This window comes from Suricata suricatta, chromosome 8, assembly GCF_006229205.1.
Source record: "Suricata suricatta isolate VVHF042 chromosome 8, meerkat_22Aug2017_6uvM2_HiC, whole genome shotgun sequence".
NCBI classification, from domain to species: Eukaryota; Metazoa; Chordata; class Mammalia; order Carnivora; family Herpestidae; genus Suricata; species Suricata suricatta.
Genome location: NC_043707.1, coordinates 49,201,213 through 49,223,859, shown reverse-complemented (window position 1 = coordinate 49,223,859; position 22,647 = coordinate 49,201,213). Strand labels below are relative to the sequence as shown.

Below are 22,647 nucleotides of genomic sequence, written 5' to 3'. Positions count from 1 at the left end.
GTTTCTTATATAACAAAGACCCTCCTTTTCTGAAAGAAGACTGACTAGGAGATGCCTGGGTAGCTCAGTGGTTAAGAGTACAATTCTTGATTTCATCGAAGGTCATGATCTTGAGCCCCTCATTGGACTCCGTGCTGACAGTGCGGAACCTGCTTAGGATTCTGTCTCCCTCTCTGTCCCTGCCCTGCTCTCTCTCTCTCTCAAATAAATAAACATTAAATAATAATAATTTTAAAAATGAGAATGATTAGACTCTTGACATACAGCTTTTTAAAAGTACGTGGGCCCCACATTAGATTCTCCATAGAAAAATACGTTAAGCAGTTTCACTGCCACTGACTAAATTTTGCCCAGCTTTCTTGGTCTGATGTTATAAAAAAGCCTCCAGTTCTTAATCTCATTCTAAAGGATTCTTTAGATAGAATATTAATAGTTTCAGTTGTAACTTTCTTTAAATCATGTTTTTTATTTGCTTTGAAACTCCTTGAGAAGTTATTATATGATTGTTTTACTGCCAATAATTACATGCAAATCTATGAACATTAGCATCTGTTCATTTGCATATAGGATATCTGAAGAGTAACTTTGCAAAGCCTGATTTTTTTAAACATTTCTGGAGTTTATCTTTTAACATCTTTTAAAGGTGTGTATTTTTTTTGTTAACATTTGTTTATCTATTTTGAGAGAGAGGGAAGAGTGTGCACACAAGCAATGGTGGGTAGAGAGGGAGAAAGAATCCCAAGCATATTCCACACGCTGTCAGCGCAAAGCCCGATGCAGGACTTGACCCCACAAACTGTGAGATCATGACCTGAGCCAAAATCAAAAGTCAGATGCTTAAATAACTGAGCCACCTAGGCACCGTAATTTTAACTTCTTTTAACATTTTTTTCCTCCTCAGATGTCCGGCTACTACTTAATAATGACAATCTCCTCAGGGAAGGGGCAGCACAGTAAGTATCTCTCAGAATCCCCTTATATATTTTTTTCACTTATATATTATTTTAATATTGGATAAATTATATTGATGGTAAATCTGTACCCTGAAAACTAAGTTTAAGATACTTCAGATTAAAGCAATTGGTTTTAGCAGTTTTAGTTGTTTTTTTTTCTTTGAGAAAACATGTTCCCACCAATGTTGTTTATTCCCTTAAAGCTTATTATATCTGACCTTATTTTTTGTTTTTATTTTTTTCCCCAAATTTCCCTGGTAAAGCAGAGTTTAATAGGAGTGGTTCATGTTTCTTCTATACTCCTTTTAGTTCATGTGGAATTCGTCTTATTTGCTAGCTATAGAAAGATTAGGCTGCTCTTGAGGAGTGTTTCTTATGCCACAGAATAGTAGATATTCATAAAAGTGCCCTAATAGAATTAACCATAGAATAATAGCATGGTTATTCAACCCAATCATGGATTCCTTATCACCATCAGGCTAATTAATCTTTCTAAAATACCACTTTCATTTTATCCTTGTCCTCAAAAACATGAGAGTGATGTGTGCTTTGTTTTCTTCAAATCTAAACTCTATGTAGCTTTCAAGGCCCTCTGTTACCTGGCTTTATCACTACTCTCCTTTACGTACAGAATTCTATTTAAATCACTGTCTATCTAACTGGCCCAGAGTTCCTTTGAAAAGAGGAAACCAGAAAAGGATAATGACTGGGAAAAGGTGGGCCAGAGAGGATGGGACCAGGATTTTGACGTAGATTAACACATAATTGTCATAAAGGCATTTGGTATGATACAAAGTTGGTTTAGATTTTAGCTATTAGAAAACTTCTAGGACTTGCTGCCTGAGAAGCAATCATCTTCTTCTGCCCCGTCCATGCTACTTTTTTGAACTCATTTTGGGACCAGATTCTGCAAACCCTAACATTTGTACGGCAGCACCATAATTGTCATCATGAATGATACTCTCATTATACGTTGATTTAGGCACACACTGAAGATACATTCTAATGCTGTTTTCTTAGGTACATAAAATGCTGTAGAAAAAGACATTCATTATTTGCTAATTTAACCCCTATCTATCCTCTGCCCTGTCATTGAAAGAATTTTGTCTACATTTTGTCAACAGATGATTATCCAATCTGAATGTTTCTAATAATAAGGAATTCACCTTCTAACAAGGCAGGTTCTTCAACTTGCCTGACATATTCTGGTCTTAGTTTTATCCTTGAGAGCTACACAGAGTAAATCTAGTCTGTATTTCACTTGATAAGGTGCTACTGAAGAGGAGATGGGGAGTGGAATGCTAAGATACAAGAGTGATTGCAGCCTAAGCCTATTGTCACATTTTTAATTAGGAGTAATGGTAGAAATTGGTATTTAATAGTTTAGATGCTTTAATTACACTGACAATAAAGCTTTATTTTTATAAATATTTTGGTTCTCATAGACTGTAGGTTTTCAGAGAACATTCTTCCTAAAGGAGAACTGTCTTCTGCCCAAATATTTGCTTTTCCACAGGGATGAAAATTTTCTGTTTTTCTTCCTGTAATGAGATGCTTCAGTCCCTTGGACGCAGATCTCATAGTAAGGGCTTAATAGATGTTTCAGTAATCATCATTATTGTCTTCTATAAAATGAAGGAGGCTGGAACAACTGAATTTAATCCTCTTTCCTGCATTTTCACCTATGCTGCTTGACCATTATAACCATTCTCTCTCAGCACTGGACTAAGTAGGGTGATGTAAGCCATGTTAAAGAGAGGATTTTATTCTGAAAGAGGAGGAAATTATTAGTATTTTGAGCAGAGAATGACTCGATAAGATTATATCTTAGTATAATTACTGGTTGTTATGCAGAGGGGGTAAATACTGAAGTAAGATGAGTAGTTAGAAGCCTTATTGCAGTAGTTCAGAGATAAAGGGTGGTGGTTTGGACTAGAATGGCTAGTAGTAAGGCTGGTGGGAAGGAGTCAGATTCTGAATATGTATTCGAGGTAGAAACCATATGATTTACTGATGGATGTGAAATGTGGGAGAAAGAAGAATCAAGGAGGATCTCAAGTTTTTGGTCCACAGTAGTGGTAGAATGAAGATACCATTTTTTTGAGATGGGATTAAATGTTAACCATCTTTGGTGTTTGTGTTTGTAAACTATAATCTTAGGACATATCCTAGAATGGAATACTTACCTATTTCCTAATCCTTAAGCTTTTCTTTAAAAAAAAAATTTTTTTTAATCTACTTTCCATGAACATTTATCTTCCTTTCTGAAGAACCACCATGTTTAGAACTCATTTTGCTAATGGGAATGTGGTGTTATAAGGAAGTGATTTATTTTAAAAAAACAAAAACAATAACTTAAAATAAAAAGAGTGAAGATTAGCTCTAAATAAATATCTGTTACTTTGGTTTCTTTTGAGGAAAAGTTTGATACTTTGCTTAAAAACAGTGTCTAGCAGGTGTTTTAGCAGGTTAAACTTGGGCTGAAGAGGTGTTTAATTCTTCCCTTGGTCAGTCTTTAAGAGGACTGATACTTGGTGTGTTATGCATTTCTTACACTGCAGTTTACATCAGTCCTTCTTTCCCTTTCCCTTTCTCCTTTACCATCTTACTTTGTCAGATATACTAAGGAGGTATTGAAAATGCAGTTTTACAAATCTAGCACTGGACAAGTAAACAATAATATTAGGCATGTACTTTGATTATTCATATCCCCTTTTTAAAATAATCTCTTCTGCCTTAAGCTCTCCTCTGAGACTTGATTCATGCTCAGCTCTTGCCTCACCCTCTCCCCATGTCAGATACTTTCTGGTACATTTAATTATGATCTCTCCTACCTCCCTGCCTCAGAGAGTCCAGAATAAAGAAGGCAGCATTGCTAAAATAGTGCATCGATTGAAGAGTTTTTGTTTTTGTTTAATTACTGAAAACTTCTGTCTAAATGATGAAAACTGTTGGTAATTCACAAAAATCAGATTACTTAAAACTTGGGAATTGTCTAAAGGAAGTTCTGTTGGAGCTTAGGAGTGGACATGAAAAGGTAATTTCAGAGTGTAGGGCACATCTGAGATCCCAGTGAAGAGTTTTTTCAGAAAATGGGAAAGCATTAGGATAATGTAGTTGCCTAGAGAGAAAAAGGACAGAGCACCAGGGAGTATTTTCACATTCTCTTTCACTATTATGTGAATTACCTTTTGTATTTCTTTATGTATAATTCTCTCCTTTCCCACCCCAACCCCCCCTTTTTTTCCCCACTTTTTAAAAAACAGTGCATTTGCCCAGTATAACATGGATCAGTTCACGCCTGTGAAGATAGAAGGATATGAAGATCAGGTAATGACTGTTCTTTTTAGTAGGCTGTGCCTGGGTGGTAGTAGAAATCCCATAAACCAAAGCAGGTATCTTAAAGATAACATGCTGAATAAATTCATGTTGTAGTTATCATAGCTTTTGTAAATGTTTTACATATAAGGAAATTCTTCCCCTCTCTGATAATACCAGGAGTTTCTTTGACAGGAAAAAAGAGCTGCCTCTAACAAGAATAATGAAAATAAAAGAAATGAGTTTTATACAGATTTTATAGCTGTATGTAATTCTCCTTGGTAAGAATAACAGGAGACATTATATTTGATATTATAGAAAAACAGGCATTCCTGTTCAAATAGAGGAACAAACCAAATATTTCCATGATTGTCGTAGTTATAAACATTGTATGGCAGGACTTTGCAAAGGTATTACTACGTCCTTCAAAGGCAATATGTCACTAAATACCAAATCCTCATTACACAGAGTCTGAGGGGCACCTAATGGTTCAGTTTGTTGAGTATCTGACTTTTGATTTTGACTCAGGTCATGATCTCATGGTTGTGAGATCAAGCCCCATGTCGTGTGGACCCTACTTAGGATTCTCTCTCTCTTCTTCTCTCTCTGTTCCTGCCCCACTCACATGCCTGCACTCTCTCTCTGTCTCTCAAAATAGATAAATAACCTTAAGAAAAAAGTCTGAATCTTCTTTGAACCCACAAATCTACAGGATTTATCCTAGGAAAACAAAAGAAGATAATACATATACATGTAATAAAAGATTATTGAAGCAAGGTTTTTAATAGTGAAAAATTAGGAGCAATCTAAATGCCCAACCAACAGTAAATTAATTATCTGTAGACCAAAATACTATGTAGTCATTGAAAAGTGATATAAAAACTGATCTAGGAATGTACTTCCTCTGGTAACACATATGCTAAAGTATTAATCTAGAAAGATGTGTGTGATATATTAAACTAAAACATAAAAGAATATATGTAGAATTGTGCTAGTTTATTTTTTAAATAGATATTTAAATGAGCTGTATTAGAATCAGTGCATTTTAAATTCTCTGAAAGATGCACCATTTTATGTACCACTAAAAAAAACACTGCCAATTAAACTATGACAAAGTCCTAAGATGCCATCAAGTATAAGATGCATCCTTTTTTATGGAATATTAAGTGATGGAGGGACATGGGCATTTTTTTTAATGTTTGTTTATTTTTGAGAGAGAGATAGAGCACCTAAGGGGCAGAGAGAGAGGCACCAGAAGAGGGCTCTGTGCTGACAGCAGAGAGCCTGACATGGGGCTTGAATTCATGAACTGCGAGATCATGACCTGAACCTAAGTTGGATGCTTAACTGACTGAGCCACCCTCAGATGTGTATGGGGGGACATACACAACTTAAGAATCAAAGGTACAAAGTATGTAGATGTGCGTAGAAAAGGAAATGTGGAAAAATACCAAAATGTTAACTCTGTATTGGAATTACAGGATTATTAGAATTTGTTTTGCATGTTTTTTGTTTTGGTTTATATTTTTGCTTAATTTTCTTAATGAAAATAAATTAACTACAAGTATAAACAATAAAAAATACTGGAAAAATGATAAATATTGCTTGCAGTTGATATTGTATAATTTAATATAATACAAATTATTGAAATAATAAGATCTGTGTCCAGATACATGTTATAAGAACATTCCCATAGTAGCCAGCTTAAAAATGTAGTCAAAAGGAGATTGTATTCTTAGCCATAACAACAACAACAACAAAAAGCCATTACCTGGGAATTAAAATAAGGAAAGGTATAGGAGTTATTAAAGATGCCATAGAGTAGCCTGGCAGGCTTAGCTGGTAGAGCATGCGACTCTTTAATTTTTGTTTTTTAAATGTTCTTTTATTTATTTTTGACACAGAGACAGAGCATGAGAGGGGGAGGGGCAGAGAGAGAGAGGGAGACACAGAACCAGAAGCAGGCTCCAGGCTCTGAGCTAGCTGTCAGCACAGAGCCGGATGCGGGGCTCGAACCCACGAACGTGAGATCTGACCTGAGCCAAAGTCGGAGGCTTAACCGACTGAGCCACCCAGGCACCCCGAGCATGCGACTCTTAATCTCAGGGTTGTAAGTGTAAGTGTGAGCCCCACATTGGGTGTAGAGATTACTTAAAAATAAAATATTTTTAAAAATAAGGTAGAGGCCATAAAACATCACACACACAAAGGGAAAAAATTTACAAAACAAAAATAAAGTAGATGCCATCCTTGTATATAATAAAAATCAACTACAGCAGTTTTACTACGTAGAGATTTTTGACATGTAAGAAATCCAGAGGTAATATTTAGAACTGTTATATGGTAGCTCCCTGGTGGCAGCAGAGACACAAGTTGCTTCCAGCTCTCTATTCTGCCTTCCAGGTGTTTGCATTATCATGCTCTTAAGAGAGCTGCTCCATTTCAGGGCACTAAATCTATAGTTCCAGGAAGGAAAAAGGAGAAAGTTGCAAAAAGTACTGGCCATTCTAGAAGCAACTTCCACTGATAAGTTATTGCCAGAACTCATATCACTTTGTCATTCCTAGCTGGGAAGTATCATTTTTTTAGTTGTATACACAGTCTTCTTGGAATCTTTCAGGGTTCTGTTAGTAAGGGAAAAGGAGAGAATGGATAGTGGATTGGAACCTAGCAGGAGTTTGCTATACAGTTCACACACACACACACACATACACACACACACACACACACACACACACACACACACACCCTTTAATCGGGGAAATAAATGGGAAATTAAATAGATTTAAATACAATATTTCTGAATACGAAATATAGGGATGCCTGGGTGGTTCAGTCGGTTAAGTGTCCTACTTCAGTTCAGGTCATGATCTTGTGGTTCATGGGTTCGAGCCCCACATCCTACACAACTCAGAGCCTGGTACCTGCTTCGGATTCTGTGTCTCCCTCTCTATCTGCCCCTCCCCCACTCATTCTCTGTCTCTCTCAAAAATAGATAAACATTAAAAATACATATATATGTAAATAATGTGGAAAGCTTTTCTGAATAAGAAATATAAATCATGTGGAAACTTTGTTTTTCAAATAGATTTCGTACAATTCCTATGAAAAATAGACCATACAGGATTATTCTGAGCAAGAACAACAATGAAAGACTAATGCTAGCAAAGACACAAGAAAAGGATCAGAAAGCCCTTTAAACTAAGTATCATAAAACAGAAGGGAAAAGGAAACAATTGATAAAATTTATGAGATGACTCTAACTTTGATTTCCAGTACTGACTATACACTTAGATTCATTCCAGGTGGAGTTTAAAGGTTAAATATTTTTTAAAACATAAAAATTTAGTAGGAAATGGAAAGAGAATCATAACTTAAGTAATGATGAAACATTAGAAAAGTTTATAAAAGAAAGGGACCTTTGCATAGTAGGTTTAAAAATAAGATTTAAAAAGAAGAAAATATGTGCCTCAAGCATAGTAAAGAGGTTATTCAAATACCTAAAGATGATGCCAAGAGTTCAGTGAATAAATGAGCAACAGAAATGAACCACTTGCACCCAACTGGGAAATACAAAGCAAACTTGGAAAAGTGTTACATTGCCCAGAAATAGTAATTAAGGTAGTGCATATTAAAATTTGAAGTGAGGAGCTCTTGAGTGGCTCAGTTGGTTAAGTGTCTGACTTCAGTTTAGGTCATGATCTCACAGTTTGTAGGTTCAAGCCCCTCATCAGGCTCTGTGCTGACAGCTCAGAGCCTGGAGCCTCCTTCAGAGTCTGTCTCCCCCTCTCTCTGCCCCTCCCATGCTCATGCTCTGTCTCTCTCTCTCTCGATGATAAATATATGTTAAAAAAATTTTTTTTAATAAAATAAAATTTTTAAGTGAATATATTTACTTTTTAGTTATGAAAGTTGCAGAATTGTGATGAGAAAGTTTTATGAGGATAAGACTAGGGAAATAATCATATTCAGTGTTCCTACCGTCATTATAAACAGCCGTTTAAAGAGTAGTCTAGTGATAAGAACATGAATCTCAAAACTAGGAATTCTTTCCAAAGAATTATTTTTAACCAGAAGACTTTTTTTATGGTAGAATTTATAGTGGCTTTTGATAGTGGAAATTATAAGTAGCTTAAACCTGCTTCAATTCAGGAATGATTAAATATATTATGGTATGTCAGTATTGTGAAGTTATGTGTAATTATTAATAATGGTAAATGTGTCAAAAGACAAATAGCAAATTAGGGGGGAAAATATGTGAAACTCTACACATGCAGAATTTTATCCGCCTAAATAGTACCAAGAGTTCAACTAGCAAAAGACTAGAGACCCAGTAGAAAAATGGGCAAAAGATAGGAATAGACTGTTCACAGAAGGGTAAATAAATGGCTCTTTTTAAAAGGTGAAAAGAAATGCCAGTCAAAATTTACAGATAATGTGTTTGTAACTTGGTACCACACCCTATCTGTGATATAGGGCAGTTTGTCAATCTCTACCAAAATTATGAATACATTTACCCTTTAATCCATTTGTCCCCCTTCAGAGAATTTATCTCACATGAGTACATGGCACATGTACACAATTTGTACATGATGAACATACAAAGACATCTATTGCAGTATTGTTCATAATAGCCAAAGATTGGAAACAACCCAACTATCCATTAATAGAGGACTGGTTGAATAAATTTTTGTACAGCCATACAATGGAAGAGTACAAACTGTAAACATAAAAACAAGGAAGTTCTCTGAGTACTCCTATGGAAAGATCTTCTAGCAATATTAAGTATTAAAAACTAAAGAAAAAGCAAAACACAGTATACTATGCTAGCTTTTGTGTAAAATAAAAGGGTGGGGAGTGCCTGGGTAGCGTAGTGAGTTGAGTGTGCAACTCTTGATCTCAACTCAGGTATTGGTCTCAGGGTCATGAGTTCATTCAGTCTGTGCTAGGCGTGAAGCCTACTTAAACAATTAAATAGAATAAGTAATACATTCACATGTTTCAAAAATTGAAAAAATATATGTATAAAGTGAGATCTTTTTCTCACCTTTATCTCCTCTCCACCAAATTCCTAACAAATGTCCCCTTCTTCATAAGGCAACTGATTTTATTAATTTAGAGCAAGGGTCAGCAAGCTATGTGTGGCAGTTACTACTTATTTTTGTAAATAAAGTTTTTGAACACAGCCCTGCTTGTTTGTTTTCTGTATTGTCTATGGCTGCTTTCCTGCTAATGTCAGAGTTGAGTAGTCACATCTGATTCTATGTCTAGAAAAACTGAAAATATTTACTATCTGGCCCTTTACAGAAATATTCACCAATTCCTGGTATATTCTTTCATGGTTTCTATTTCACAGGTATTACCTATTTTAAATGTTAAGTATAATGACTAGAAAAGGTTTATGAAGTATGTGAAAAAAGAATATAAAAATGTACAGATAAGTTATTTTTGCAGTTATGTGTAAAGTATATACCTTAGCAATAACATTAGACTGAAATTAAGAAATGAAGGATAGGATGGAGAGATGTGGTGTTAGAGCTGACTTAACCCAGAGTACTTAAGGGGCAGCTGGCCGGCTCAGCCGGTGGCGCATGCTAGTCTTGATCTGGGGGTCGTGAATTCAGTCCCCACATTGATGGGTAGAGTTTACTTAAAATAGTAAATTTTTTTAAAATGTGACTTGTCTGAAAAATCAATATTAAAGAGAATTCTGAGTAAATGAAAAGTTAACTGTCTTCAGAATTTTTGTTTTGTTAAATGACAAGAACTGTCTTTTTTTTACAGAGTTACTCATATTTGTAATTGTTCTTTGGAAGGTCTTAATTACAGAACACGGTGACCTGGGTAATAGCAGATTTTTAGATCCAAGAAACAAAATTTCCTTTAAGTTTGATCATTTACGGAAAGAAGCAAGTGACCCCCAGCCAGAGGACATAGATGGAGGGCTGAAGTCTTGGAGAGAATCGTGTGACAGTGCTCTAAGGACCTATGTGAAAGATCATTATTCCAACGGCTTCTGTACTGTTAAGTATCTGCCTGCTTCGTTCTTAGAGATGTTTTATTTCTTACATTTACCCTATCCTTTGGGGGCTGTGGCCAGCCAAACATCACTTCTTTCTTCTTCGAGGCTCCTCTGCATTTTTGAAAGGGGTATAAATGGATAATTTTATATGGAAAATTCTTTTTTTAAATCCCAGTGCATAAAAATTTTAAATCTCAGTGTATCCTATTTTACTTTTGTCTTATCTGTTCATCAGAAATTGCCTTACATACATCAAAAAGTTTTTTTTAACATCTTCAGACATAAATAAGTTTAGATTGTCAAGACACATTGTCTATTGCCACATTTATGACTTTTTAGTATAGGACTTTTTACAGAAAGCTACTTCCATAGTTTAGATATTTTCACTAGGTAGTCAAAACTTTGAATTTTTTAATCAAGAATAATTTGACTTTTTTTAAACTAATGTTAAAAAAATGATAAATTTGGCCCTATCATGATTTTTCCTTTGTAAGACTGTGAATATGATTAAGAAAAATCTCTATTAGAGTATTTTCAGTATTTAACAATGATGAGTTAAATGGCAGTAATAGCATATTGGTTAAGAGCCCTTATTTTGAAGCCGTACTAACTGGTTTGATCCTAGTCTTGCCACTTAATGAGTTCTGCAACTTTGGACAAATTAGTTAACATCTCTGCTCAATTCTTGTCACCTATAAAATGGAAATAATAGTTCTTACCTCATAGGATTGTTGTGAGGATTGAATGAAGTAATTACACATATAAAATGCCTGGAAAATGTCTGGCACAAAGGAAGCTCTGCATAAATGTTGAATATCATTATTATTACATGTTTTTTGTTTTTTAAATAATGGAGAAAACCCATTATGGTGGATAAGTACAGTTGGTATTGCAAAGGAAGACATGGAACATTCTTAGAAATGGACTTTGCAATCCTAAGTATATTCTCCACTTCTCATTTGTTACCTCTTTAAAATTTATAATATGCTCCAATTCATTACCATTGTCCTTAGGCATCTGCTTTCCACATTCAGCAATCTTCCCTCTTTTCTACTGTACGTGAATCTTAGGAAGGGGGATCTTTATTCTTAATCTTACACTATCCTTTCTGATACATATCTCTTTACCTAGAAATATTTTTCTTTCTCCTCTTCTTAAGGAGAACAAACTTTTCCTCAGTCATAATTTCTGTAAGTTAACTTTTCTTTTTCTCCTTCTACCTTGCTCCTCCTCCCTCTTCTTCACTTCCTCCTTTCCCTCGTCTCTCCCTGCTACATAACCAAACCTGGGAGCATTCTGTTCCTACTGGTGTCATTTCCTCAGTGCATATCTACTTTTTAGCCCTGCGAATTTTGCCCTAGTCTTTATTCTATAGAAATTGCTCTCTGAGTTTACTAGTGGTTCCTGAATTGCCTAACTCCGTATTCTTTTCTTCATCCTTGACTTCTTTATGATATTTCACATGGAGACCATCCAACTGCTTCCATAAATTATCTTTTGCTTAGACTACTCTGTCAGCACCCTCTACTCATTCTGAGTCTGTCTCTACTTGTTTTCTTCTCTCATGCTTTTGTAAATGTAGGTATTCCCCACTGCTATATTTCACTCTCTTGAAAACTCATGGCTTATTTAATATAGAGAAAGTAAGCATGTGGAAATATTTTGTGGACTATAAAGTTCTTCTATTTATTTCTTTGCCTTTCCTTGGGATTGCATTTCTGCTCACCTCTCCCAGGTGGGAGTTCTAACTAGCTGCACATCTACTAGCTGCACATCTCTATCCTGATTTCCCAATTTGTTAATGACACTACCATCTTTCTGGTCATCCCAGCAAGTGCTTTGGTACTTTGGCTCTTCGCCCTTTTTTGCCCTTCATTTGCAGTATTTTGTTAGGCTTGATTATGCTTCTGCAGTCTGATCCCCACTGATACTACCCTGACTTATTGCCTAGATTAATTCTCTGGCCTCCTCTCTTCCGCTTTTCTCCCACTTTAGCCTGTATACCAATATTAATTATCCTCCCGAACCAGTAGTTCCTAGTTATGTTGTTTTGGCCTCTTTCCATTGCCTGTAGAATAATGTCCATACTTCTTACCTTCCATCTGTTACTATGGGACGTATATCTACTCCCCTGTATTGTCACCCATTAGTCCACCTCACATGCCCTGTCTAACCTAAAGCACTAATGGTCCTGAACAAGCCCCCCCAGTTTCCTGTCTGAAGAGTTTACTCATCTTTCCTCTCAGTCTCGGCCTATGAATCTCCCCTGTCTTGTAAGGCCCAGCCCAGTTGTCACCTCCCTTGTTCCCCACATCAGCAGTACTGCCTTTGCAGCCATTGTCCCACTCTCTCCTGTGGAACTAAACATGTTCTGCTCTGTGTTTGTATCCCGTGAGGTCTTGAGAGTTAACTGAATCTTTGTCTCCCCCGAGGATTTAGCACGCTGTTTTCATACAGTGTTTGTTGTTTCGGGTAAATGTGTTTTCAGAGGCTAACTTTTTTTTGTTGTTGTTTAACAATAGGTTTATGCTAAAACTATAGATGGGCAACAGACCATTATTGCATGTATTGAAAGCCACCAGTTTCAGCCTAAAAACTTCTGGTAAGAAAGTAGATATTCTCTTCTATTTGTGTCTTAATTTCTGTTGGGAAGAAAACAAACCAATAGTTGAAACTTGGTTTTTAATCTAACTAGTTTGGAATAAGTTATTTGGATGAAGAGGCTTCAGTTCACCATCTGCAAAACGTGAGATTTAGACATGAACACTTAGATTCCTTTCAATTCAAAGATTTTATAATGTCTTTTTAAAAAATGCACTCCTATTAAGTGAGAATAAGTGATTAAGAAAATGCCCATTGGAAAATCTGAGTTTTACTCGGGTTTAGTTAATAATACTTGAGTCAATTGCAGAACTCAGCAGCCCATCCATCCGTTTGTGGAAGAGCCTACCATGAGTAATATAAGCATGATTTTCTGTTCCAAGATTGAAAAATGAAAGAAAAACTTTTAAAAAGTGTTTAGACGCTTGGATACAAACTTGTGTTTGAGTAAACAGAGACTTGGATTTGTCAAACTGGAAATGATTTGTTTCTTTTTTTTTATTCCTCTCCCAAATTCTCTCCCTCAGCAGCAGATCACCTCTTTGTTGTGCTTATTGCTAACTCTGCAGTCTTGTGTGTATTTTAATAGGAATGGTCGTTGGAGATCAGAGTGGAAGTTCACCATCACACCACCTACAGCCCAGGTGGTTGGAGTACTTAAGATTCAGGTGAGATCCCCACATGTAAATAGGCCATGTTAAAATGTCACATCTTGAAAACAAACATGCAAGTTGGAACAACTATATGTAAATGCAAAGGGAGGTTGATGGTAGTAAATAGAAATAGAAGCCTCCTTCGTGGGGAAATGGTTAAACAGAGCTATTCTGGGTTGATAAAGGATAGTCATGTAGCATGTACTGCTTGCTTATTATTTTTCTCTTCCAAAGATAACAAGATTTTCCAGGAATTCTCAAATAGTGGTTCTAGGACAGAAGAAAATAAATGATTATCAAGAAGTGACTAATAACAGCTGCTGTAACTTACTTAGGGTCTCTTGTGTATGTTAGCTCATGTGAATGTGTACATACATATACATATAAAACTTAGTTCTTGGCTTTGAAGACAACTACATGAATGGGATTGTTTTGGGTTTTTTGTTTTTGTTGTTTTGGGGTTGTTGTTTTTTTTTTACAGTAATGACAGAATGTGGTATTATCAAATAAATAACACAGAGGAACTAGAGAGAATGACCAGTGTCATTGTGTATGGAATATAGGTAACCAAGCAGAGTAGATTTCTAATGCTGGTGTCACAACGGACAGGCAGGTGAATACGGTGAATAAGCAATAAGCATGTGGATGCCTGTCTGGATCAAAGTCTTCTGATATTCCAACAGAGGTTTGACTTTCGTATTCAGGGTGATTTAATTCTTAAGCCCAGCTAACTCTCAGGTAGGATTAAACAGTTACTGGTAACTGTGATCAGTGCCTAATCATACTTCTATTATATTGTGTTAGGTCTTACTTCTATAACAGTTAGCAAGATCTGCTTTTTTTAATGATATAATTTAATCAAAATATATGTCATAGATGTCATCTGTACCCACTCTTCTCAGGATACTTTCCTGCTACAAATAACAACAGCAGCTTTCTTCCTGGGAGCTTTCCTAGCCACAGGAGCATACCCAAATCAGACGAGGCAGGCTGGAAATGTAGAGGCCACAGCTCTGGAGCAGCCCTTAGTGCCATACCAGAGTGGGTAGACAAATATGCCAGCTTCCTCACCCGTCAGATGGGACAGCTCTGAAGCATATTCTGCTTAGTCTTTCAGAGTCCAGGACCCACAGCTGTACCCTGTTCATTAATGCACCCACAGCACTCTCCTCTCTTCTGTGTCTCACTGCATCAGCCCTTCCTAGTCCTTCTTGAGATTACCTCCCAAATAAACCATCTCCTCAAATCTTAGTCATGGGGTCTCCTGGGGGAGCCCAACCTAAGATAGCATATATGCTCTTTTTCTATCTAATCCTATATGGGAGTAGCCTGATAAGTTAGATCACCTGTAACTGTGGCATCAACATTAACCTGACAGCTTACTATAAGTTTTTGTAGGTAATTTGATTTTTCTTCCAGAAGGAAATAATTGCTTGTGTTTCATCTTTGCCAATGCAAACCTATAAATTAAGATATATATCATAAAGGGTGATAGTTTCTGATAAGACTTAAAACGCGCCAGTCCCCAGACCTCATGTATACCTTTTAACCAGATTGTCTGATCACACCTTGGAGAAAGGCTTGCTTCTTTTACAGCTTTTTTAAAAATCAGAGTGAGAATTACTTGGAAAAGTCACTAAGATATTTAGACCTTTGGTTATTCTGTAGGCCAATGGGTATTTTGGGAAGTCCACAGTTTCTGAGGATTTATGTTGATGATAGTCATGTCGAAATTTTTATTAGCAGATGAGACCTAGAAAGGTTTTGTTGCTTTCGGCAACTTTGAAACTGGGGAGATCCTGGCCAAGGCAAGGATATCCAATCTCATTGTCCTCCCAGCCCTTTGACTCCTCCCCCAAGCACCTCAGTAAAATGGTTTGTTCCTTTCCCAGCCTCCCCTCTACAGCCCCACAAAAAGAGTTTTGTTTAAAAACAGAGTTTGGGGCGCCTGGCTCGCCCAATCAGTGGCGCATGAAACTCTTGATCCCGGGGTTGTAATTCAAGCCCGGCACTGGGTATAGAGATTACTTAAAAATAAAGTATTTAAAAAAGTTTTTTATTAGGAAAAAAACAGAGTTTAAGTTTATCATTTATGTATTAGATAATGAAATCAATATTTTTAAAATTTTCAATTGAGTTTATAAACAGTAAGACTTAGTGGTATTCCTATTCATGTCCTATTTCTTAAGAAACATGATAGGGGGCACCTGGGTGGCTCAGTTGGTTAAGCATCCAACTTTTGATTTCCTTTCAGGTCATGATCTGACAGATTGTGATTTCAAGCCCCAACTTGGGCTCTGTGTAGGCATCATGGAGCTTGCTTGAGATTCTCTCTCTCTCTCTGCCCCTCCTCTGCTCGCAAGTTCTCTCTTTCAAAATAAATAAACATTGAAAAAATTTGTTTAAAAAACATAATAGAAACTCAAACAATTGCATAGCTTTTATTCTTTGTTTTCTTTAATAGTTTATTGTCAAGTTGGTTTCCATATAACACTCCATGCTCATCCCCACAAGTGCCCTCCTCCATGCCCATCACCCCCTTCCCCTCTCCCCCTCCCCCATCAGTGTGTTCTCAGTATTCAAGAGTCTCATGGTTTGCCTCCCTTCCTCTCCCCAACTATTTTTCCCCCTTCCCTTCCCCCATGGTCCTCTGTTAAGTTTCTCCTGTTCCACATATGAGTGAAAACATATGCTATCTGTCCTTCTCTGCCTGACTTATTTCGCTTAGCATGACACCCTCGAGGTCCATCCATGTTACCGCAAATGGCCAGGTTTCATTCTTGCTCATTGCCATGTAGTATTCCATTATATATATATAAACCACATCTTTTTCTTTAGTTTATTGTCAATTTGGTTTCCATATAATACCCAGTGCTCTTCCCCACAAGTGCCCTCCTCCATGACCATCACCCCCCTTTTCCTTTCCCCCACCCCCTTCGGCCCTCAAACCACATCTTCTTGATCCATTCATCCATCAGTTGATGGACATTTAGGCTCTTTCCATGATTTGGCTATTGTTGAAAGTGCTGCGTGAACATTGGGGTACACGTACCCCTATGCATCAGCACTTCTGTATCCCTTGGGTAGATCCCCAGCAGTGCTATTGCTGGGTCATAGGGGAGTGCTACTGATAGTTTTTTGAGGAGTCTCCACACTGTTTTCCAGAGCGGTGCATGGCTTTTATTCTCGGACAAAAAAAGATATGCCCTGCATAATTCCTTCCTTCAAATGGGTTCTGAAATGCCTGTCTCAAATATATAAGTCCTTGTTTCTTTACTGGACAGAGCTCTGTTTTGTTTTAAAACACATTTTTTTAAATGTTTGTTTATTTCTGAGAGAGTGAACACAAGCAGCGAAGGAGCAGAGAGAGGGAGGCACAGAATCTGAAGCAGGCTCCAGGCTCTGAGCTGTCAGCATAGACCCTGACACGAGGCTCATACCCACAAACCATGAGATTATGATCTGAGCCAAAGTCAGACACTTAACTGACTGAGCCACCAGGGTGCCTCCCCATAGAGCTCTGTTTATTAAATATCCCCCATCCCATTCATATTCACTGTGCTTCCTAGTGTTCTTTTCAGCCTCTGGACTTTCAGTTTCTTAGTTAAAAAATGATCAAACAAAACTAGGGTTTGGGTGTGACCCACCTGTATTTTGAACATCCTTGTCCATGTAACGTGGGCAGGCCAGATCTAAAGACCCTAAGGGGAGCCCCACGGGACCAAGAGAGTTGGCTTCACATAGGTTAGAAATCCAACTTGAGCCAGGAGAAAGTGAGAGCAGAGTTTATTGAATGGCATAAGAGATAGAGTGTAGCAAATGGAATGTCTGGGAGACTCAGAAAAGGAAAAGTGAGTCTCCTATCACCTGGGGTTAGGGATTTATATTGGAAAGGGATCCAGGGTACATGTTCCTTCAGAATCCAGGGTAGGGTCCAATCAAAGGTGTGTGCCAGGTGAATAATAGATGTTTGTCCATCAATCACCAAAGATAAGAGTGTATTGATGCCAGCATTGACGTTTGTTCATAAGTAATGTCCTGGAACATGCTTGGGATCTGGTTCTTCTTAGAGGTTAGCAGGTATTTGGGAGCCTAGGATGAAACTTAGAGAATGATTAACTGTCTTGTCTCCCCTTGGTTTGGGAACATAGCCTCTTTGGTTTACTCAGATACAAAATACAGAACATGAGTGAGTGGAACTTAGAGAAACAGCAGAAATGGAGCCTTTCTAGTTTCAGTTTCCCTATCTCACTTGTCTGTTGGAACTGTAACCTTTAGATGTCTTTATTAGCCAAGTCTTTTTTCCTCAAATCTTTGCTGTTCTGATTCTTGCCTGTAGGTATTATAGGTATTTATAAACTTCTTGCTTTTCCAGTGTATTCTTAAATTGTCTTTTTCTCTTCAACCTTTTTTAGAAAGCCAAAAGACAAAACTTAAAGGTTTAGAGAGGGGATGGAAAGTGTGTGGTTTCTCTTGCCCATCTGGACAGAGCCAGCCATTTTTGTTCCCTTAAACAAGGTTCTGTAGTGCATTCATGTTGCCCAGGGAAGTCCTTTTGTTGCTAATAGGATCATGGTTTCTGCCTCGATGAAGGCTTGGCTGTTTTAATCCCCCTCTAATGATATCTTAGAAGAGTTAAGTCCCTAATGAGACACTACTTCTGCCTGGATCAGGGAATTTCTAATTTTTTGACAGAACTTCACAGTGGGAGGTATTATGCATGTTAGATAGGGTTTTAGTTCTGGAATTCAACCTAATTCATATTCTAGTTCCTGTTCCTACTAGGCATGTGAACATGGATAAGTTAATTAAACTGCCTCAAGCCTCAGTTTTCTCATCTGTAAAATAGGAATAACAGCAGTCCCTATTTCAGAGTTTTGTAAAGATTGAATGAGATAAGTAATAACTAAAATATTTTGCATAGTGTTTAACATGTAGTAAGGACTCAGTGAACAATAGTCATAGTAGTGCAGGGTATATAGTTCTTTTTTTATTTCTGCCTTATCTCTAAAAACATTCCATTTTGTCCAAATATCTCCTGTTATGGGTGCTGGCTGGCTCAGTCAGTAGTGCATCCGACTCTTGATCTTGGGGACTTTTGAGTTCAAGTCCCATGTTGGGTATAGAGATTACTTAAACAAATAAATAAAATCTTAAAAACAAAGCCTGGGTGGCTCAGTCGGTTAAGCGTCCGGCTTCGGCTCAGGTCAGCTAGCGGCTGACAGCTAGCTCAGAGCCTGGAGCCTGCTTCCGATTCTGTATCTCTCGGTATCTCCTTCTCTCTCTGACCCTCCCCTGATTGTGCTGTCTCTCAAAAATAAATAAAAAACATTAAAAAAAGGTTGGGAGTGGCTTAAGGCATGGATATGTGCCTGGGAAGTGGGTGATATGAACTACACATAAACTTGCTCAACCCTTGTCTCACACAGGTTCACTATTATGAAGATGGCAATGTTCAGTTGGTTAGTCATAAAGATGTACAGGATTCAGTAACTGTTTCGGTAAGTGGGAAGTATTTAATGTGTTTCACTTGTGTCTTTTTCTTTCAAAAATTGATTCTGATCCTGGAGTACCTGGGTGGCTCAGTTGCTTAAGTGTCCAATTTCGGCTCAAGTCATGACCTCACAGTTTGTGGGTTCAACCCCCATGTCGGGCTCTGTGCTGACTGCTCAGGGCCTGGATGGAGCCTGCTTTGGATTCTGTGTCTCCCTCTCTCTGTCCTTCCCTACTTGTGCTCTGTCTCTCTCTCTCTCTCAAAAATAAACAAACATGAAAAATTTGGATTTTGATCCTGAGTACTGATTCTGCCATAGAAATTCAGTTTGTTTTCAGTGCTTTGATTTTGGCAGCTTACAAAAGCATGTAATCAACCAGCTATATTAGTTCACAGTCTTCGACTAAATGTAATAGAATAAATAATTGTGTAGTATAACATAATGTAACATAGTGGCTCAGTCGGGTGAGCGTCCAACTTCGGTTCAGGTCATGATCTCACGGTTCGTGGGTTCGAGTCCAGCGTCAGGCTCTGTGCTGACTGCTAGCTCAGAGCCTGGAGCCTTTCTTCGGATCCTGTGACTCCTTCTCTCTCTGACTCTCCCCTGCTCATGCTGCTTCTCTCGCTCAAAAATAAATTAAAAAAAAAAACCCATAATGTAACATAACATGATATAATGCCAAGTGGTGATAATGGCTGTATTCAAATATCTTTCTGTTTCTCAGTTGTGAAATTTACTTCAGCAGTATCTCCAGTCAGTAAATACTATGAGGAGGGAAAGTTTGCCAGCAAATCTCACAGGGCTACATTCAAATCACTAGAAAAGCCAAACATTTTTAGGAATATTCAACTAAAAAGTATTGTTTTGGAGTGCATGGGTTGCTCAGTCAGTTAAGCATCGACTTCGGCTCAGGTCATGATCTCCAGATTCATGAGTTCAAGCCCCATATCAGGCTCTGTGCTGACAGATCAGAGCGTAGAGCCTGCTTGGGATTCTGTATCTCCCCCTCTCTCTCTGCCCCTCCCTCGCTCTCTCTCACTCTATTTCTCAAAAATAATAATATATATGTAGTGTTCTATACCTAGAAAGAAGGGGCATAATTTTTTTGCATCTCAGTGCTTCTTGATATTCCTAGAAATCACTGAGCACCTTCAAATAGTTTTGTTTGGGGTGCCTGGCTGGCTTAGTCAATATGGTATGCGATGCCTGATCTCGGGGTTGTGAGTTCAAGCCTCACATTGGGTGTAGAGCTTATAACAAAAAGAATTATAAAAAAAAAACCCAGCTAGCTTTGTTTATGTATGTTATATCTACATTTACCTCATTAGAAATTAAAACAAATGTTAAGTATATAAACAAACAGTAAGAAACCCATTACTTGTTGGCCTAAACAACATTTTCATGAAAAACAACTGTATTTTCTAAACCAAAAAAAACAAAATAGTACAAAGAATGACATTCATTTACAGTTTTACAAATTGTATAGTGTCTCACTTAATAAAAGACAACTGGATTCCCATATGTGCCCATACGCTGCATTAGCCGTCGGAGTGATGGAAGCCACTGCACAGCAGAGCCCGGAGCGTCTGTGGACCTGTGTTACGCACACTTGAGAGGGAGAGTGGGAAAGCAGACGGCTTGTCTTAGCATTGCTGTGAAAACAAGATGGTTTTGACCATTGGAACTTTTCTGGGGACTGCTGCCCTAGACAGTAAATCTTAGCTTTTACCTTTAATTCTGTGGTGCCTAATGATGAAAGGAAGAGAGAGAATGAAAAGTGAACCAAAGTGAGAAGGATGTGTTCAGTTAATATTGTATCTGAATCATGTTGACCAAAATGTGATTGGTTGATTTAACATCACAAGTAGCAGATAGAGGAGTATATGAGTTTACCGCATACGGCTGATACTGGTGAGGGCATTGTTTATATCATCTTAAACCAGAGATCTTTTCTAGGCATAAATATTTCAAGACATTTCGATGATGTCTTAGGGGCATACTGTGGTAGATTGAAAAGAGCATGGGGTCTTTTGGCAAGGATTTGGATTCAGATCCCATCTTTATCTTCAAGAGCTATATAATTTTGGTCTAGTCACTTATGAGAATTCTGTTTTCTCATGTGGAAAATGAAGGTGATGATAAGAACAGATCTACCTCACAGGGTGGTTGGCATCAAAGAAGGTAATGTGCATGAGAACACTTGATAAACTGTAAATTGTTAAACAAATGTTAGTCAGGATGATCTTTTCAGTATTTTTATTTACTGTTTATACTTTTTAAAAAATTCCTCTTTCCCCTCTTCCTCCATTAGAATGAAGTCCAGACTGCCAAGGAGTTTATTAAAATCATAGAGCATGCAGAAAATGAATATCAGGTAAGAAAATTTGGAACTAATTTCTCTAGATCTCTTCTAGTACATTATTATTTTGCTATTAATACATTTTGTTAGAACTTCTCTTTGTCCTTTCAACATAAATATATGTGTCGTTCAGTTTCCTAAGTGTAGAGACTGCAGACTTTGCAACTTGGCATTGTGCTTATCATCAAGGTTTTGACACTGAAAGAGGTTATAGCTCTAGTTTTAGAAATAATGTAAGTGGGCTTCTTAACTCACTTCAGAGATGGGAGAGGAGCTTAACTAGGAATATTGTATATCCTGTCATCCTTCTTAGAAGACTCCAACGTGTCCTTTGACTACAGAGTTACTTTCCTAATCACCATCCATTTTTGTTCAAGCAACTTATCTTCAATTATCTGTTGCAGACAGCAATTAGTGAAAACTATCAAACAATGTCAGACACCACATTCAAGGCCTTGCGCCGGCAGCTTCCGGTTACCCGCACCAAAATCGACTGGAACAAGATACTCAGCTACAAGATTGGCAAAGAAATGCAGAATGCTTAAAGGCTGAATGTAGGATTCTTCAGTATGTGGAAAGAAAGGATTCAACATGCGGTCATATGATAAATAAGTGATTTATAAACAAGAGTGATATTTTGCTAGGGCTTTCAAAGTTAACAGGTTTTCTAGCCTCATGGAATACTGTTGAACCTATAGCATCGTCTTGATTCTTTTGTGTTCTCTGCCTTGTAATTTTCTGTTTTCAGTATATCTACTTGTACATTTTTTTTTTAATTCTGCCACATTTAATGATGGAGAGAGAGATCTATCCTGGAGTCATTTTACTGTTTAGAAAGATTTCCTAGCCATGAAGCCCTGTTACCGATACAGACAGGTATTATGCTCAGTACTTTTCTACCCCTGTCCTTCAAAGCACTTCTGGTACTTCAGTGATTTTTTTTTTTTTTTTTTTACTGATCCACCAACAGCTAAAGAGGCTATGCTACAAACTAGCTGAGTGGAAGACACATTCATCCTTCTCCCTCTGACTGCTTTGATCATCCTTCATAGCATCTCATAACTGTAGTTTTCAAAAGTTTGGATTGGGCTTTTCAAGTCCTTTTGTGGGGGCAAAGGAAGTTTTCTGGAAATTCCATTATAGCCAGCTTCTCTGGGGAAGTTGTTTTTAAATCCAAAGACTTGAACCACATTCCCTGCACATGAACATGTTTGCTTTTTTCTCTTCCCTCATTGTCTCCTTCCCA

The 22,647-nt window shown here is 37.5% G+C and overlaps 1 protein-coding gene across 1 annotated transcript in view; it reads left to right on the top strand.

Moving 5' to 3' along the window:
- Positions 1-22,096, top strand: part of CAPZA1 (capping actin protein of muscle Z-line subunit alpha 1) — a 47,483-nt gene extending 25,387 nt beyond the window's left edge. The window contains exons 3-10 of the mRNA XM_029946308.1: positions 902-953; positions 4,220-4,283; positions 10,088-10,294; positions 12,816-12,895; positions 13,484-13,562; positions 18,977-19,048; positions 21,354-21,416; positions 21,806-22,096. Coding sequence (XP_029802168.1) covers positions 902-953; positions 4,220-4,283; positions 10,088-10,294; positions 12,816-12,895; positions 13,484-13,562; positions 18,977-19,048; positions 21,354-21,416; positions 21,806-21,946 — 758 coding nt within the window. The 3' untranslated portion in view covers positions 21,947-22,096. The remainder of the gene's footprint in view (positions 1-901; positions 954-4,219; positions 4,284-10,087; positions 10,295-12,815; positions 12,896-13,483; positions 13,563-18,976; positions 19,049-21,353; positions 21,417-21,805) is intronic.
- The last annotated feature ends 551 nt before the right edge of the window (positions 22,097-22,647 follow it).